Raw genomic sequence first — 19,047 nt, forward strand, 5'->3', positions numbered from 1 at the left:
TGGCTTAGGACGCCATGTTTTTTGACGTAGCTTCGCTTGGCGCAAACTGTATTGAAAAGTAAGGATAAATTAAAAAATGTAATAACGCAATTGTATTAAGAATTAAATTGTCTATCAATCCCTGTCCACCCTATATTTTTTAGTCACGTTTATGAGTATTTATGTATAAGAGTAGATCACTGTCTAAGTGGCGCAAGGACTTTTTCTTTACCAGCTTGTCTACATTTCACATTGTCTAACCATGATTTTGGTGGCTAAATATAAACATTTTCGATCAAACTGTATATGCATGTTGTAATGTGATGTTACAGGAGTGTCATCGGAAGAATTCTGAGAAGGTTAGTGAAAAAATTAATATCTTTTGGCGATGTTGACTTTTATCGCTCACTTTGGCTAGAATCAATGCTGGGCTGCTAATTGCTATGTGCTAAGCTAATATAACGATTTATTGTGTTTTCGCTGTAAGACACTTAGAAAATCTGAAATATTGTCTGTATTCACAGGATCTGTGTCTTTCGATTCGTGTATGCTGTGTATTTTTACGAAATGTTTGATGATTAGTAGTTAGGTAAACACGTTGCTCATTGTAATTATTCTAGTCCATTTGTGACGGTGGGTGCAATTGTAAACTATGCCATCTACCTGAAATATGCACTTTTTTCTAACAAAACCTATCCCATACCATAAATATGTTATCAGACTGTCATCTAATGAGTTTTTTTGTTGGTTAGGGGCTATAAATATCTTAGTTTAGCCGAATTGGTGATGGCTACTGGTGTTGGTGGACAAATAAAAGATGGTGGATTATGCTAATGTGTTTTTAGGTAATAGATGTACATCTTTACATATTGTGTCTTCCCTGTAAAACATTTTAAAAATCGGAAATGTTGACTGGATTCACAAGATCTGTGTCTTTCATTAGCTGTATTGGACTTTAATGTGTGAAAGTTAAATATTTTAAAAAAATATTTTTTTTGAATTTCGCGGCACTGGTTTTTCAGTGGGGGGGGGGGGGGGGGGGGGTGTGCCGCTAGCGCCACGCTGATCCTAGACAGGTTAATATAATATATATTTGGATTTGTTTAACACTTTTTTGGTTACTATGTGATTCCATATGTGATATTTCATAATTTTTATGTCTTCACTATTATTCCATAATATAGAAAATAGTAAAAATAAAGAAAAACCCTTGAATGAGTATAGTTAGTCACAATCAATTGCCTGTATACTATAATGTCATAGTATCTCATATATAGTCTGCCCAAGATCTCAGTTGACCATCTTCTGCTATTGATTAAAAACAGTCCATTTTGTGGTATCGCTCTCACAGCGAAAATAAACGTGCTCATACAGCATCTTTTCTCTATATCACTGCTGGGTAGCATTTGTGTATCTTAAAGGGGCAATCAGCAGTTGAAACAATAATAAAGTGTTTTCCAACCACTGTTTCAGTAAAAAGCTGAGGGGATGAGGCTGGAGAAATGTAATCACTCTGTAATTCACAGACAGAGCTATGGATGCAAGGACTGACCATCCATGATGTCAACATTATCATGTTAACCATTCTTAGAGGCTCCACGGTGTTTGTTTACATTTACTTTGTTTAAAAAACTTTGGAGTAAAACAAGCTTCTTTTGGCTTCTGATGGGTTACGGCATTTGAACTATGCTCATGAGGCATTTCTAAGTTATATTCTTCAAGAATCAATGGGTACGTATCATTCATTTATAAGTCAACAAATGGATGCAGCAACTCTAGATTGCCCTTTAATGTAAAGTGTGACCCAAGACGCCCTCCACCACAGCCCAAAACGTATGCAGAAAAGATGGCGGCAGCTATCTGGACAAGCAGTGAAAAATGGGTCTACTTCCAGGAAGTAACAGTGTCAGTTCAATCTCCATTTAGGGGCCACATTATTTGGCTTCATTAAAGTAGACCTTTTCTGGCTGCGGCAGTGAGAAACTGTCGGTCCTAATGGCTGTGTGGTGTGTTTATGGATGTGGGTGTCGTATAGAATGTGCGACGGCCCCATTTATCAGAGCTACAGAGAAAGGTAATGGGTTGGGTAAGGGAGGAGAGGAGGAAGAGGGGGATAGAGGAAGGAAAGGAGGGATGGCGGGAGGAAAGTAGGGAATGGAGGAAGGAAAGGAAGGGAGAGGAAAACAAAACTCACCAGGCTCTGTGCCAGTCGATGCCACAGGCATGTTGAGGCTTTAGTCAAACTGTGTCAGCTGCCGGCAGAGAGGAGAGGAAGAGAGAGAGAGAGCGATCTAGAGAGAAAGATAGAGGGGGGCAACATTAATAAACATTTCGTTTAATCAAAAATTCCTTTGTATTGAGAGTGTTAACCTCATGTGAGCCAGAACAGACATCCATTTTGAATGCAGTCATCAGAGCTAAAATGTATGGTAGAGGCCTTCACGGATCTAAAAAATTGGACCCGCTCCGAAATGGACCTGGGGCTTTCCCATCCGGAACCGATATGCATAAATTAATTAAAAAAATATAAAACTTGTTACGAACAGACCCGAGGACAACTAGACCCGTTCCGTATAGACCTGGTCAGATCCAGACCCGGTCCGATTTGATCCATTTTAAAGCTACTTAATTAACCTGAGCTGATAAAGCACGAGGGAGAGGAGGTAGAGAGAGGGGCAGGGGCCGTGCTGTGTGTGTAGGTTACTGCAATTTCTCTCTCTCTCTCTCTCTAAAGTAGTAGTCGCGTTACGATCTGTATGGGTTCTTCTGGACACGCCAGTTAAAATTACACATAACTGAGACCCGACAATCATATCAGATCCAACCTGTGACATTATTTACAATTCTCGATCCGACCGTGTATTCGGCTACAAGTGGATCCATGAAGAGCTCTAATGTACAGTAACGATACACATTTACACCAGCATAGAATCCAACAGGTGCATACGAGCATTTTTCTTAGAATAATATTCACCAGTAGGGAGCGCTGTTTTCCCATCAGCAGATTATATTCAAGTTTGAATGATAGACTACCAATAAGCACTGATGTTTTCCTTGATTTATATACACTGAGTGCACAATACATTAGGAACACCGTCCTAACATTGAGTTGCGACCCGTTTTGCACTCAGAACAGCCTCAATTCGTCGGGGCATGGACTCTACAAGGTGTTGAAAGCCTTCCACAGGGATGCTGGCCGATGTTGATTCCAATGCTTCCCACAGTTGTGTCAAGTTGGCTGGATGTCCTTTGGGTGGTGGACCATTCTTGATACACACGGGAAACTGTTGAGAGTAAAAATCCCAGCAGTGTTGCAGTTCTGGCACCTACTAACATACCCCGTTCAAAGGCACTTAAATATTTTGTCTTGCCCATATTTTTGCACCTGAGCTAGAGGTCTTCACGAATCTACCTGTACCCGAGTACCCGAGGCCTGATCCGCGAACCGAGCAGGTACCTTGTTGTTGGCCAATCATAAGTCATCAAAGCGGCAATAGGCTACAGTCATAGAGCCTCCATGTTGGGGAAAAAGTTAGGAGATAACTAGCTTAACGTTAACTAGCTCAACTAACTTCTCCCGGTTTGATGCAGTCATATCATATTTGATGATAAATAACCTAGTTATGGCAGCTATTAGTCTACTATAGCGCAAGTCGGCTTGGTTGGTTGCTGTCTCTCGTCTCTCCCTCCCTGCTCCCGTTTCACTTGCTCACACAGTACGGCCAATCTCCCGCCTGCTAGAGCAGCACCTCTCTCTCCCTCCTCTCCCACACCCTTTATCAGCTCTGGTTAATTATGTACAGTGATCCCTCGCCACTTCGCGGTTCACTTATCGCGGATTCGCTATTTCGCGGATTTTCAGAATGCATTTTTTTTTTTTTTTGGTGCATTGTGCTCTGCATTCTGATTCGCTAAAAACTCACTCCCGCTTCTTGTATCAAAACATGCTACGAATTGTGCTATCATTTTGTCGTCTCGTGCAGTTATGTGTACGTACATAAAACAGCTTGGCAAATTTACATTAAGTTGGCCAAATTATCTTGTAATTTCGAACATCTCCTAAACCCATAATGTCGACGAAACGCTCTGAAGAGCAGTGAAACGGCCTACACGTGAGTCACTGTATTTGTATACATGTAATAGTTGCTAATTGTAAAAAAAAAAAAAGTTTTCTATTTCGCGGATTTCACTTATCGCGGGTCATTTTCGGAACGTAACCCCCGCGATAAACGAGGGATTACTGTAGTTTTCCTCGGATCAAATTGGACCGGGTCTGGATCCAACCAAGTCTATACAAAACGGGTCTAGTTGTCCTTGGGTCCGTTCAGAATGGATATCTATATAAAACATGCTTAATTTATGCATATCGGGCTCGGGTGGGAAAGGCCCAGTTCCATTTTGGAAGGTGAAGACCTCTAATCTAAGCCTTTGTTTCGGATTTCTTCTAACCCTTCGACGGTGTGCGGGTGTCGATTCTCACAGGACAATGTAAGGAGACACGAACAAGAGAGAAAGGCCTCCTTCGTCACAGACAGAGTGGGCATCTGGTATAGCTAATCCATTGTATCCATGACAACAGGCTCAATGTATGGTAAGAATGGGGAGGTGGGGGCAATAAAGGAGAACAAAAAGAGAGAGCAGAGCCCCCACTCCAGCACCACCCCACCAAAACACTGTCTCACCCCCCGAAGAGAAGAGCTAGTAAAAACCATGCACAGAGGTTCTGTATATGTCAAATGCTGAAAGGAGATGGTTTAAGAGAGAGCATGATACATAGAAAGAGAGAGAGAGAGAGAGAAAGTGAGAGTGCGACAAAAAGTGGGAAGAAACCAGACAAAGAAGGAGAGGGAGACAGAGAGTGAGAGAGACAAAAGGGAGACTGGAAGGGAGGGAAGACAGACAGAGAGAAAGAGAGACAGAGAGTGTGCGATTGAGACATACAATGAGAGTTAGACAGCAAGACGAGAGAGTGCATGAGAGAGACAGAACGGGAGCGAGAGTAAAATTAAAGGAGCAGAATAAAGAGCAGAAAATTCTACTTAAGCAAACAATAATAAGAGCCTGAGGCAGCAGACAGACACATCAGGCAGATAAAAGTACTCTACCAACACACCCAAGAAGCCATTTTGCTGCTTCACAGTGTTTTGATCACTTCTGCTAGACAGATATCGGCCAGATTCCCCTCATTTACAGACTCTTCTGAGTCAGTGGTGGTTTGTTCAGAATCAAAACAACTCATGTTACTGGGAAACAAGACCCAGTAAGTCATGAGGAGGAGAATAGCATCCACACGAATGACTCACATAGATTACACCTGCTTCTACCATTACTACAGTTATTACACTTCTGTATTGGATATTTATTTGTTTAATCTGTTTAATATATATATATGTATACTTTTTTCTTTACTATTATAGGTACTATTCTTATTCTTGTCGCTGTTGTTTCATAATAGTTATGTGTGTCCCTTCACTTTGGCAACGTTTACTTTTTCATTCAAGCCACTGAAACATTTTGCAGTTTTGTTTGTAATCATCAATGCCTTGATTACCAGGTGTGTTTCTGTGTTGGTTCTGGACTGAAACAAAAGCCAGCATGACCTGTGAGTCCCCGTGACCAGAACTGACAAGCAATGCCCCAGTAGTAAGTAGGCAGTAAACTTGATAGAAACAGTTGCCATGGAGAGGCCTCCGCTCACATTACGCTGTTGGGATGGTCACCGTTGTCATAGGGACATGCCTTTTGCGCATACCGATGTGACGTTGGAGGAGCCACACACACACACACATAAGACAATAAATGCAGGATACATAAATGATCAAATGTAACAATGAAGCACAGGTTAGAGTAGGCTCCTGTTTGAACGGTCGAAGCCTGTAGGGACTCCTACTGTAGGGAAAATAACACACCACGACACATCCACCTCCTATAACTGATTATTCTTAATGCAATCTACTCAACGAGACGAAGGATACAAGTGTGCCTTCAAGTCTGGATTCCCATGAACTAACTCCCCTTCTCCTGGCTATTAAGACCTACTGCAAAACACAATCCTGACTTAATGTACCGTGTGGCTGACTGTTAGGTGGACCGTTATGGTGGATGTACATGTGAGGAGGCAGACGAGGATGGTATGTTTCTCTCCCGGGGCTTTCATTTGCAAAGTGGATATAAATGGGCGTCAAAAGTACTTGCAATATTTACAAAATGACAAACAGGAAGAAGATCACCGTCAGTTAGAGATCTGACCGAGCTAACTCAGGCCTCAATAGTGCCCGATAGCAATTAGCATGAGCAGCAGCAAGTATAGCCCAGCTGTCCCCTGTCTGGCCATGCCTTTAACCCATACTGTATCTCACCATCAAATCAAATGTATTTATACAGCCCTTTTTACATCAGCAGATGTCACAAGGTGCTTATACAGAAACCCAGCCTAACACCGCAAACAGCAAGTAATGCAGATGTAGAAGCACGGTGGCTAGGAAAAACTCCCTAGAAAAGGCAGGAGCCTAGGCAAAAAAACCTAGAGACGAACCAGACTCTGAGGGGTAGCCATGGAATATACCATTTCACATGTCAATGTTGAGGCTACAAATTATCCTCTCTCTGGGACAACCAACAATTTGGCAGGAACCACAACACAGTTTAAAAGCATGCGCTCTGGAACGCACCCGTGTTTGTCTCCCACAATCTTCGACCAGGAAACAGGAAGGACCATTCTACATTTACAGTCAAGGACAAACAAAGTAAGGATTTACATTAGCTTAACTGTCACGTTGATCCTGACATAATCACTGTAGTTAGGATACAGGCGACTTTGAACATTATGGACAGCATAATATGTGTGGAGCCGCAAACAAAAGATTTGGCAACAAACAAACGAATCGGCATGCCGACCACAAACTCTCGTGACCACAAACGTTTCTTCTCTCGTACTGCTGATCTAAAGTCAAAATAGAGAACCACTGCTGCTGAAACATTTTTAATTAGTGACCCTTGAACTCAGTGCCCCCTCAGTAGCTTATTAACACACCCCAGCCAGCTAATCTACGTTTCCCAGGCCACCTGCCATACAGGTCTAGTCAGAGGGCAGTCCTCTGGTCAGCAACAACACACTGACCAACAGTAGACCCATTACACAACACCAGTGACGAGTGGCTTTAGGCCTACATATTACTCCCACAAGCATTTGTTGAGGCATGTTTTCCCAAAGTAATACTGACAGTTGGTTTGATTTACAATAGACAGTGGCACCAATTACATTTCATTAGATAAACACAACTTGTGAATGTGATAAGGAGGGAAATTTGTCATTGCTAATCTTCAAATAACATTTCATCTCAGAAGAAAGGTATGACTTGTCAAAACAGCCATAAAAGAAACATACTGTATCTGTAAAATGGTAAGAAGACAAATGTGCCATGTATCGGTGAATCCAGCCATTCAGTATCTATCCTGTGAATAAATTAATTAGATGTGATGGTGTTCCAACTTTCATGTGTGCACTTGGCTGCCAATGGCTACCTTCCATTCATCCATCCAGAGTACCAAGCCAGCAGCTCTCCTTTCCTCTCTGCTTTAATAAGCTAGGGCTGAAAATAGCCCCTCTCTAGGGAGAGCCACAACACACACACACAAATGCATGCTTGTATGTACAGTGTGCATATTTACACAAGCATACACACACACACAAACACACACACACAGACACACAGACACACAGAGGCCCAGTCCAATACCACCTAAGCCAGAAATCCCAGGTCCCCCAGTATGCTATTCTCACACCAAGGACTGAGTGTGGTCGATCTGGTCGGCTATATTTGCCGACACTCTGACATCTCCTAGGGCTATCGACCTATAGATCTGTGGTGAGACAAGCCTGTAGGTATCCAGGGGCATACGAGATGGACTGCCTCCTTTCTTCCCCGTCAGCCAGTTGCTATGACGATCTGCTAGTATAGTCTGCAGCCGCCATGGTGACCAGTAACGGTGGTTAGGGAAAGGGATCGGGGCGCATATTTTCAGCGCATGGCGCATGTTAGAGGGACTGCTGGGATGGGGAGGGGGAGCAGGGGGGGCGTGGGTAGAGGAGCACCGTCAGCAGGCGTGATTCATCTAAGCTATACACACGCACACGCACAAACACACACACACACGCACGCACGCACGCACACACACACACACACACACACACACACACACACACACACACACACACACACACACACACACACACACACACACACACACACACACACACACACACACACACACACACACACACCGTTCCATCATTCCACCACTCATGCCAATGCTATAGGTGGGGAAACAAAGCAGCCTTCCAGCCTCCCCAATGTCCCTTTTTAGGAGCAAGTCTGTGTGTGTGGATACTTCTTCTGCAATTGCATTAGATTATTATGTGTAGTCAGCAATTCCCATGGCAGAATGCCCTGTACATGATTTTGTACCATAACTTGACAGATACAATGGCTGAATTATGATTTTGCCAAACAGTATGAAACAATATAAAATGTATAGTTTTTATAATTTAATCATGCATTTGTTTTTTTTACAACTAGGCAAGTCAGTTAAGAAGAAATTCTTATTTTCAGTGACGGCCTAGGAACAGTGGGTTAACTGCCTTGTTCAGGGGCAGAACGACAGATTTTTACCTTGTCAGCTCGGGATTCAATCTTGCAACTTTTCGGTTAAAAGTCCGATGCTCTAACCACTAGACTACCTGCCGCCACATTTGCGCATTTAGCAAAGCAGTAAGCGTTACAATAATTAGCCTAACAATAACTAGAAGAGACGTAGCTTATTTCAACATGAGTGCAGGCCACTAACAATATTTGTTTATTTTCTAATGTAACAAATCCTCCCAAATGGCTATAGCTAACGAATGTGCCATTGAGATTGCGAAATAGTTGGGAAGAGATTTTCGATGTATCGATTCCATGGTACATGGTTTATGAACTGATACACAAAACAACGCTGGATTCAAAACTTTTTCAATTTCAATTACTATACAAATTTCTTGCAACCAAAAACACCTGACATTTATGGGGGATACAACCATCCCAGCTCTGCATATTTTGCTGCGAAGAGACAGAATTATTAGATAATTTGTTTTGGTACTGTCCATATGTAGCTTGTTTTTAGTAGCAGGAATGGCTGAAGAATTGCAACATTTACCTGGTGCTAACTCTGCAGATAGCAATGTTGGGTGATTTACAAAGGCATAGTCAATCGATCAATAATTGAATAATACTCTTAGCAAAAAAATTGTATCTTTAATTTACAATATGTAGAATCTATGAGAATAGAAAGGTTCAGAACTTTTGTTAACTTCTTTGGGGTAGGGGGCAGTATTTTCACGTCCGGATGAAAAGCGTGCCCAGAGTAAACGGCCTGCTCCTCAGTCCCAGTTACTAATATATGCATATTATTATTAGTATTGGATAGAAAAAACTCTGAAGTTTCTTAAACTGTTTGAATGATGTCTGTGAGTATAACAGAACTCATATGGCAGGCAAAAACCTGAGGAAAAAATCCAAACAGGAAGTGGGAAATCTGAGGTTGGTCGATTTTCAACTCAGCTCCTATTGAAGATACAGTGGGATATTGGTCATGTTGCACTTCCTAAGGCTTCCACTAGATGTCAACAGTCTTTAGAGCCTTGTCTGATGCTTCTACTGTGAAGTGGAGCCGAATGAGAGGGGATTGAGTAAGGTTTACCATGAGCTGAACATGCGCTGACTATGCGCGTTCATGTGAGAGCGAGCTCTGTCCCATCGCACTTCTGAAGACAAAGGAATTCTCCGGTTGGAACATTAATGAAGAATTATGTTAAAAATATCCTAAAGATTGATTCAATACTTAGTTTGTCATGTTTTTACGGACTGTAATATAACTTTTTAAACTTTTCGTCCGTACTTTCCGCTGGACTTGCCCGGGCGTCGTGAGTTTGGAAAGTGTACTGATCGCTAGAACAACAAGGATGAATTTGGACATAAATGATGGACATTATCGAACAAAACAAATATTTATTGTGGAACTGGGATTCCTTTAAGTGCATTCTGATGATATCATCAAAGGTAAGTGAATGTTTATAATGTTATTTCTGACTTCTGTTGACTGCATAATATGGCGGATATATTTTTGTCTTGATTGGGATCTGAGTGCCGACCTCAGATTATTGCATGGTTTGCTTTTTCCGTAAAGCTTTTTTGAAATCTGACACAGGGGTTGCATTAAGGAGAAGTGCATCTAAAATTCCATGCATAACACTTGTATTTTCATCAACATTTATAATGAGTATTTCTGTAAATTGATGTGGCTCTCTGCAAAATCACAGTATTATGTAACATGAAGTCCTATGAGTGTCATCTGATGAATATTATCAAAGGTTAGTGATTAATTTTATCTATATTTCTGCTTTTTGTGAATCCTCTCTTTGGCTGGAAAAATGGCTGTGTTATTCTGTGAATAGGCACTCACCTAGCATAATCGTTTGGTTTGCTTTCGTCGTAAAGCCTTTTTAAAATCGGACACAGGGGCTGGATTTACAACAAGTGTATCTTTAAAATGATGTAAAATACGTGTATGTTGGAGGAATTTTAATTATGGGATTTCTGTTGTTTTGAATTTGGCGCCCTGCAGTTTCACTGGCTGTTGAAGAGGTGGGACGCTACCGTCCCACGTACCCTAGAGAGCTTTTAAACATCACAGCACATTTGAAAAATATATGGCAAAAATCCAAAAACTGGACGTTCTTCAGAGATAGATGGGAGGGGTTGAGTGGAGCTGAAGGATGGGACTAAAAACAAACAAAAGATAACTATTGTAAAATAGATTGTGTCCGTAAAATGTATACGCTGGAAGTAGAACAAGTGTTGTTGTCCATTAGTTTTCTCCAATTAGGGGAGGGATGGTAGGGTTCGTGGAAAATAATACATTAAAATATATATAATATATATACAGTGTATATATACAGTATTTACAAAAAAATATGGGGGGTTGGAAATGACGCAGACAATTACATTGATGGAGGCCACAATCTATATGCAATATTATTAAATCCGATCTACCCCCTAAAATCAAAAAAATAAAAGACAGACAGTAGGTAGGAAGTTGTGGTGTCTAGAGGATGTCTGGGGCAGCAAAAACCCATGGAATCAATGTGAGCAGCAGAGCCTGCACTGCTGTGGCCGATTCTCTGCCAGTCAATGTGACGTAATGGAACCATTTCTCTCTCCACTGTTCATCCGAATTGAACTGATTTCATTTTTTCCCCTCTGTGCTAACATCAATTGGATAGAAAATAATACCAAAAAAACTTTAGAGAGCACCCAAAACATCCACTTGCTTTTTCTACTATTGTACCTATTTTATCTCTTGGCATAAAGAGATCCTGCTTACTGTACATAGTTCCACTAAACCAGCTCAGTAGCTCTACTACTAAATGTGAACCTTGCTACCACATGACCTGCCACAGTGCTCCTAGCCGATGGTAGATAATATGCAAGCTCAGCAATAACACACAGATCCCTAGGGAGGTTTCCTTCCTCACCTCCCTCCCTCATGTTGACTCATATTGGGGGGTTACGAACCATAGGGCAGGACGCCCATTTGGGTAGTTAATAGCATCCTTCCACTCTTCTCCATCCCTCCCTCCCTTTGCCTTTCTCTATCCCGTTCTCCTCACTCATAATGGGCAGACCACGTGGGTAGTGCATATTCTCTCTTCTCTCTCCATCCTTCTCTCATCCCTCCGCCTCCTCCCACGCTCCCATCCCTCTCCACTTTTCTCCCTACCTCTCTCCCATCCCCTCTCTCTCTCTCACTCTCTCCATCCTTCTCATTATCCCTCTCTCTTCTCTCTCTCCATCCCTCTCTCCTTCCTCTCTCGCTCCCTCTCTCCCCTCCTCCACACACATGTCGTGCTGTGGCCTCTTGTGCTAACGACACCATGTCTCTAACGAGATCACACGCTGATGTGAACTCCATCTGCTCCCCTTCTTGCCCCCCACCCCTCCCTGCCCCCCTCTCATCCACCCCCACTTCCTAAGAGATAGGCTACATGCCCCATCTGCTTGTGCCACAATATCTGTCCCCCTCTCTCTAAAGACGATGGTGTGCGCATGGCTCCCATCAACACAGTGTGTTAGCCAGGCACTTTGCATTTCTGTGGTTTGTCCCAAAGACTCAATTGAGAGAGCGAGAGAGAGTGAGTGAGGAAAAATATAGAAAAAGGGATGTTTAATTTTAAGACATTGATCTCTTCAATTCCATTATTCAAATGACTGATAAGTCTTTACTTATCAATTAATCCCTGACATATTTTCAAAATAGATATGTTTTTTCACTGCCACCACACAATTATATGATTGGCTTCGAACTAATCACGTGGTTTAACTCTAATCGGGAAAGGGAAATTGGATCTCCGTCATGGCAGGTCTATAATAGTGTAATACATTTGTAATAAGCACTATCGTGCTTCAACCTACAGGATACAAAACAGAAAACTCAATGTTCCAAACGTCTGATTCTTACACCTGAGAAAACGCCTCCACAGCCCAGATGGAGAGAAAGAGTATGGTTAGGTGCGTCTTATAGCCTACATAACATGTGCGATATTATGATACTACTGCACCTTGCCAAAAGTCTGCGCGTGCAGGTGGTGGGCGTGCGTGAGTGTAGGGACGAATTGTATTGTTTTGTTTACAGCGTGCACCAATATACCACAGACTATTCACGAATGATAGTCCTCCATTAACGAAAATACTGTATTACAAAACAGTCTTAATATTATTGTGTATTTAGATTGAATTAAAATGACTGAAGAGAACCGTTATCGTTGGTGCGTAGCTGATAGCTCACTCCCACATATGGTACCCAGGTAACCCACCAAACGTTGGGGGTCTGCAACTGAGACACAGAGAAACGCAGACATAATGTATCTAACATAAATGCAATGCGATCACAATTATGTATATTTTAATAGAAATTGGGTTCGGTTAATCTATGTCTAGATCGCACCATTTAAGTATTTGCCTGACTCTGTATCTACATTATCGGGAATCACCTACTACTTGACGGCATGAAGCCCCCACACGCAAACAAAGCACAACGAAAAAAAACTCAAATCAAATAGACCAACTGTCATGCATTCCAATGATAATATATCGTATACTTAAAAAACATTCAAACGCAATTTTACATAACGGGACTGCACTAACCTGTTCCGTCTCGTGGTCGCGTCGTTGTCTCCGTTTAATATGAGATCTCTGAACCGCTACTGATTGTCAAACCACTGTAAAGTCCTCGCGATGGAGATTTAAACGGGCAATGCACTTCTTTCCTCAATGTGGGCCCCACCAACTACGCACGGCCATAGCGTAGAATACATATCTTGTCCATGTCCCTTTAACAGTCTTTCTAAGCTAGTAAACAAATAATTATTGCAGACCCATTTCATGTTTTTACAATAACAAATAAATACAATTACCTACAATAAGTCGAGAACACACAAACATTCTTGACGCTAATAATTGACTACCATTACATGTCATGAATTTACATGATTTTCATCACATGATCTGTATGTAATCCTTACGCTTCCAATGAATATTCCTACTTGAACCCACGTTTGTTTGGGTTAAAGCCAATCTCTAAATTGTGCAGAGTATTATTAAAGTATCATCTACAATGGCGTAATGTGTTCTTATTGCTTTGGTCATGATAAGGTAAGACAGGGCATCTATGAGTCACATTCCTCAGAAAGCATGGCTATTCCGTTCGTTGAAATGGTAAATGAGCAAATGGAAATCTTACGGATTGTGGCTTTAATGGAACTGAATCGTCGAGATCTATCGACAATGCTGTGCATCCGCATGCTCTTCAACTCACGCAACACATGCACATATGCTAAGTAAATAATTGTACTTATATCGTGTATACAAGTTTGTAATATGTAGTCGGGTTATACTATATGTACTCCATTATAATATATGTATTTCAGAAAATCATTATTTACTCATTCAATCAGTGTTCACATTGTATTCACTCTGCACTCATGTTCATGTCAGGCCTTACAGGAGGGACATCTACTGGACGAAGAGAAGTATTACAGCTAAGAGGTATCATCTGCATATTAATCGAGATGAGACATCAGCGTAAGGCAGAATGTACATAGCCTGATATCCAGTACTTGCACCAGACACAACAGATGTCTGATTTTCAGACTGGCTAGTAGAAGACACCCGTAGCGTTACAGTAACATGGTTTGGAAAGTCCTCGCGGAGGGGGTCTTACATTTTCAACGAGATATAATGTCTTCTGCTCATCAATACATTATTTTACTCCCAAGAGATCCTTTTAAAACACCACAATAATGTGGACTGTGAGAACGAAGGAGACACGATCATCTATTTTGTCATAGCCATCCATCAAACTTTAATCGCACACAAAGCCTTTATACAGTACCAACCATAAAAGATAGTTCTCTGTTAAGACATACAGCAGGGATGGTTACATGTGATTTCATCAATCATTATATATATTTTGTATTCTATATCTTAATTCAATAATTCATTATGTACAATTGTCTTCGTGTGAAGAAATGAGTCAGAGACTTCGTGCGAGAGAGAGAGAGAGAGAAGTCCGAGAGAGAGGGAAAGAGGGGGAATGAGGGTCAGGAATTTCAGGTTGATTTTACGTTGTCTTAAAGGTCTGTGATGGTCATTGGTTGTGGTCAGGGGTCAGAGGGGGAGGCGGTTGTGGGAGCACTGGTCGGCCTCTCCGGGTATTGGTGGACACCTGGGGAGAATGCCCAATGAGGACGAGGAATCACCACATGTAGGAGTCGTCATATCTGGAGAGGGGAAAGAGGAAAGAGGGAGAGAGGAGAGAACAATGAGTCCTGTGGGAATGAACGTTTGGTTTCATCCTGGGCTACCCAAAGACAGACAGACCTACTAAAGGTTGTGCATGCCAGTTTTTCTGTACGGTAGGTGTCTGTAGCCGATAAAGTGACCATTCTTTGACACGGCACTATTGAAATAACCCCAGAAACAAGACTGAGATATCAGTCTTTCCACCTGCCGTTGAAATTGTATTGGAAATGTTTGATATCTTTGATGGACTGACCTTGATCTCTGGTCTCGCTCTGCATTGTTGCCGAACAGCAACTCTGACATCACTCCCTCCTGGGTGGACCTCTTACCATACCTAGAAAAAATTTGAAAGGAAGAAAGAAAGAGAGGGGGAGAGAGAGAGAGAGCAAAGACTGTCAAACCTCCACTCCACTCTAAGCATGCTGCAGGAGGATCCCACTTCTCAATGACAGGTAGAACATCTTGCTGTCTGAATGTGTCTAAAGGTGCCAAGGTAGCTGTCTGAGGTGTGTGTCATGGGAGAGGGGTGATGTAATTATGTGTATATGTGTGAAACTTGAGCATGTCAGCCCACAAACTCCCACAGACACTGGAGCCACCCGACAAGGCCAATTAGAGTCAGGGCTCCTTTCCGCTGAAAAGATGATGTTCGAGGCCTTTCTTGTTCAACTACGAAAGATAATGAGGGTTTTAAATGGCACGATAATGTAGTTCTCTAGTAAGGTAGGTAATAGACAGAGACACTATGCTTGGATTATTCAGGCAAGATCTAATTGTTTTTCTTTCCGGTGTGTTTGCACTCCCTGCACAGATAAATGTATGTACAAACGATCAATTTCTCTTTGAATTTGAAATTGGAAGTTGAATCTCTCAGCGGGGTTGGGCTGGAATTCCTTCCTCTGTGGGGAAAACGTTTTGAGTGGAAAATGTTCACTTTCCCATCATGCCACCTAACCTGGCATTCATAAATGTTTTGTTTTATCTAACTAGGCAAGTCAGTTAAAGAACAACTTTATATTTACAATGACGGCTTAGGAACAGTGGGTTAACTGCCTTGTTCAGGGGCAGAACGACAGATTTTTACCTTGTCAGCTCGGGGATTTGATCTAGCAACCTTTCTAGTTACTGGCCTAACGCTCTAACCACTACCTACCTGCCACACTTTCATAGCAGCTGTGCAATTTTACACTCCAATTCAACCCCATTCGGCACTCCAAAGTGATGCCAGTGAAGCAGAGGTGAGCATGATCAACCATGCCTTCTAAGAAAGTGACCCGAGGCAATCTCACCTTCTCCATAGACAGGCGGTTATAACAAGATGTAAAAAGGGAACCATCATTGTCAGACCATGCTCTCATCTCTCCACTTAGAAACCACTTTGTGAGGATGCAGAAGATAATATTACTGTTATGTATTTTTGATTCCAGGAAAATCCGTGCTCCTGCTGCAGGCAAATCTTCTCTGCTGTTCAAATAGCATTACCGAATGATCATTCATATTTGGCGGCAGGTAGCCTAACAGATAAGAGCTTTGGGCCAGTAACCGAAAGGTCACTGTTTTGAATCCCCAAGCCGACTAGGTGAAAAATCTGCCTATGTGCACTTTGAACAAGGCACTTCATCCGAATTGCACCTGAAAGTCACTCTGAAAAGAGTGTCTGCTTAATGACTAAAATGTTAAATGTAGTCCAATGTGTTATTATGACAGACAAGAAGAACAAACTCCACTAAGTGTCATCCTCTTGGACTATATAGTTCTGATCTACACTTTTCCAGTATATTATTGGTTATCATCCAGGCCATTGCTATATTATGCCAACTTAAATGTGGATGCTATATGATAATGGATTATAAAAGAGTAAACATTTTGCCCTCTAAGTTGAATGTAATAGGGTTGGATATATTTTCTTAAAGATCAATGACCTATTTGAATATCATGAATAATATCAGGTGTGCCTGATTCAGTGCCATTTCAGCATAAGACATAGACCACCTATTCAACCCAGACATCACCATATCAGTATAGAATATGTTATTAGGGAACCTGCAGGCACATAGAGATCCATAATTTGATTTGGAGAGTTCATGTGGGTCTGTCTTCACAGGTTTTATTGCTATGGCATTGTTTATATGGAGAGCCTAACGCTTTTTGATTCTAAAGCCCTCTAATAAAATGTTGAAAATATATATCATGGTATATGGAGCATTAAGAGCGTGTGGCAAAAATAAGAGCAGGAAACTCAGGGGCCACTGTCACAGTAGACTAACCTAGATTGGAATAAAAATGAAAAACAGTTCCATTTGCCATATAAAACGAAGTATGTGGTTTATAATAAGCCTAAAGATTTTTGAGAGTGCCCTGCAATAAAATGTTGAAAATATATATAATCGTTTATGGAGCATTAAGAGCTTGTGGCAAAAATAAGAGCAGGAAACTCAGGGGCCACTGTCACAGTAGACTAACCTAGATCGGAATAAAAAATAAATCGAGGTATGTGGTTTATTATAACTTAATAGAAAAAATGTCCTCTGATGTTAGGACTAGGAAGAAAGATAATTTAAATAGAAAAAGCTGCTACGTAGAGCGCGAGTACGGTCTGCTTACCTCTGTCTCGTGATCAGATTGATGTAGTGTCTGAGCGCGGTATAGTATTTGGCCAGCTCTTCAGCAGGCGCGTCTTCTCCAGGGTTCTCCGGTTTAGGTGGGTAGGCGTCCACGAAAGTCCCGAGACACACCAGCACGCACAACACCAAGGCGACCAAGACGGTCCAGGGTTTCAGTATAATGGCCATCTGTGGTCAGCAGAAGGGGGTTAGGGGGAGCACGTGATTGTTAAATGTTAAAAAGCCTCAACGGAGCTAAATAATAAAGGCTAAATAGCCCACCAATCAATATTACACCAATTTCATAGATGCGCAGGCATCCTAATAAAACATATGTTTTAGAAGGCTAACATCGTTCACAATGATATCCACCTGTTAGTAATGGATCATTTCGACCCTGCATTATTCCTGAATCAAATCTGCCTTTTCTGTAAGCTACTGCATGCGTCTTGAGAGGAAGTTACAGTACAAGCTAATTCTCCATGTTTGATTTCGAATTCGAATTCAAATCTAAATAATGACCTACTAAGTAATAGGAATGAGTTTGAAAGGGAACAAGCAACAAGTATAACAGCAGAAATAATTGGTTAAAGTTGACCAATTATATTATATTTCCCCTTTGAAACATGTATTCGCTATAATTCACTAGTTATTGGTAAAAGAGTAGGCTGTTCAACATGATCATGATTTATTATGCTATTGTCAAAAATTTGCAACTGTTATAGGAATGCATGTTTTGCATGTAGAAATCACGACTTTATCCAAATTTAATTTGCGCAACTTTCGCGCCGTAGCTGTCCATGGTTCTGAAAAGCCTTTTCTGGTATTTTCTAACATTTTCAAACCAACTCCAGTTGGAAAAACGATTCTCGCTGTAGGTGGCAACATGCAGATCTCTGCAAAGGTGATCGGACCATTCACCTTTTTTTCAATGACGAACTGCACAAATAGCTACTCATTTATTTATGTCCAAATATGCAAAGAAATGTAAGCGTCCGCATCATGAAAGCTTTAAAAGTAATACAAGTAAAACCAGCAAACATTTAAAATGCACAAGACTAAAAGTTGTACTTACTTTGAGAAGACTTGACGTGAGCTACAAGTAGTTATTAAGACAACGGGTGTCTGTGTCCAGCAGTGTGGATTCTATTGCTTGGATTCTGCAATGTTCCTTTTTCAACTGGTGTCTTTGCAGCAAATCGCTGGTCTTTTGTTTCACTCCAACACAAGGGGGTTTATATACCCATCGTCGCCTCGTCAACGGGGTGAGGCGGGTGGCTGTGATGGTGAGAAGGGGGATGTGGGCATAATACCGACGTCACCTGATGAGTAACATATTACTAATGCATCACCCTAGTCGAACTATGTGGGTTTACGCAATTTGAATCTCTGACTTATGCTATAAGGACATTAGGGCCATTTGGATCACACCTGTCCTATTGACCAACCAATGGAATGATGTCAAACAATTTGGACAGACGATGTCAAATCTAGCTACATGGTATTAAGCTACAAACAGGCTAAATATCGATAATCATTCGGCCTTTACTCATTCTTTCACAATTTCC

General features: G+C 41.5%; 2 protein-coding genes across 3 annotated transcripts in view; both read right to left on the reverse strand.

Moving 5' to 3' along the window:
- Positions 1-13,556, reverse strand: part of mpp2a (MAGUK p55 scaffold protein 2a) — a 31,175-nt gene extending 17,619 nt beyond the window's left edge. The window contains exons 1-2 of one of the 2 annotated variants that reach the window (XM_055889474.1): positions 13,221-13,556; positions 2,174-2,270 (exon numbers count right to left, since the gene is read on the reverse strand). In XM_055889474.1, the coding sequence (XP_055745449.1) occupies positions 2,174-2,204 (31 nt within the window). In that variant the 5' untranslated portion in view covers positions 2,205-2,270; positions 13,221-13,556. Of the gene's footprint in view, positions 1-2,173; positions 2,271-13,220 lie in introns of those variants that run through there. The other variant, XM_055889473.1, reaches the window with a different exon arrangement.
- Positions 13,557-14,411: 855 nt separating this feature from the next.
- LOC129828525 (peptide YY-like) lies at positions 14,412-18,702 on the reverse strand. The gene is made up of 4 exons (XM_055889546.1): positions 18,555-18,702; positions 17,481-17,668; positions 15,130-15,210; positions 14,412-14,854 (listed from the first exon to the last, which is right to left on the reverse strand). Exons 2-4 carry the CDS (start codon positions 17,666-17,668, stop codon positions 14,830-14,832), a joined length of 294 nt encoding a protein of 97 aa, XP_055745521.1. The 5' UTR covers positions 18,555-18,702; the 3' UTR covers positions 14,412-14,829.
- Between the last annotated feature and the right edge of the window lie 345 nt (positions 18,703-19,047).

This window comes from Salvelinus fontinalis, chromosome 2 (assembly GCF_029448725.1).
Source record: "Salvelinus fontinalis isolate EN_2023a chromosome 2, ASM2944872v1, whole genome shotgun sequence".
In the NCBI taxonomy this organism is placed as follows: Eukaryota; Metazoa; Chordata; class Actinopteri; order Salmoniformes; family Salmonidae; genus Salvelinus; species Salvelinus fontinalis.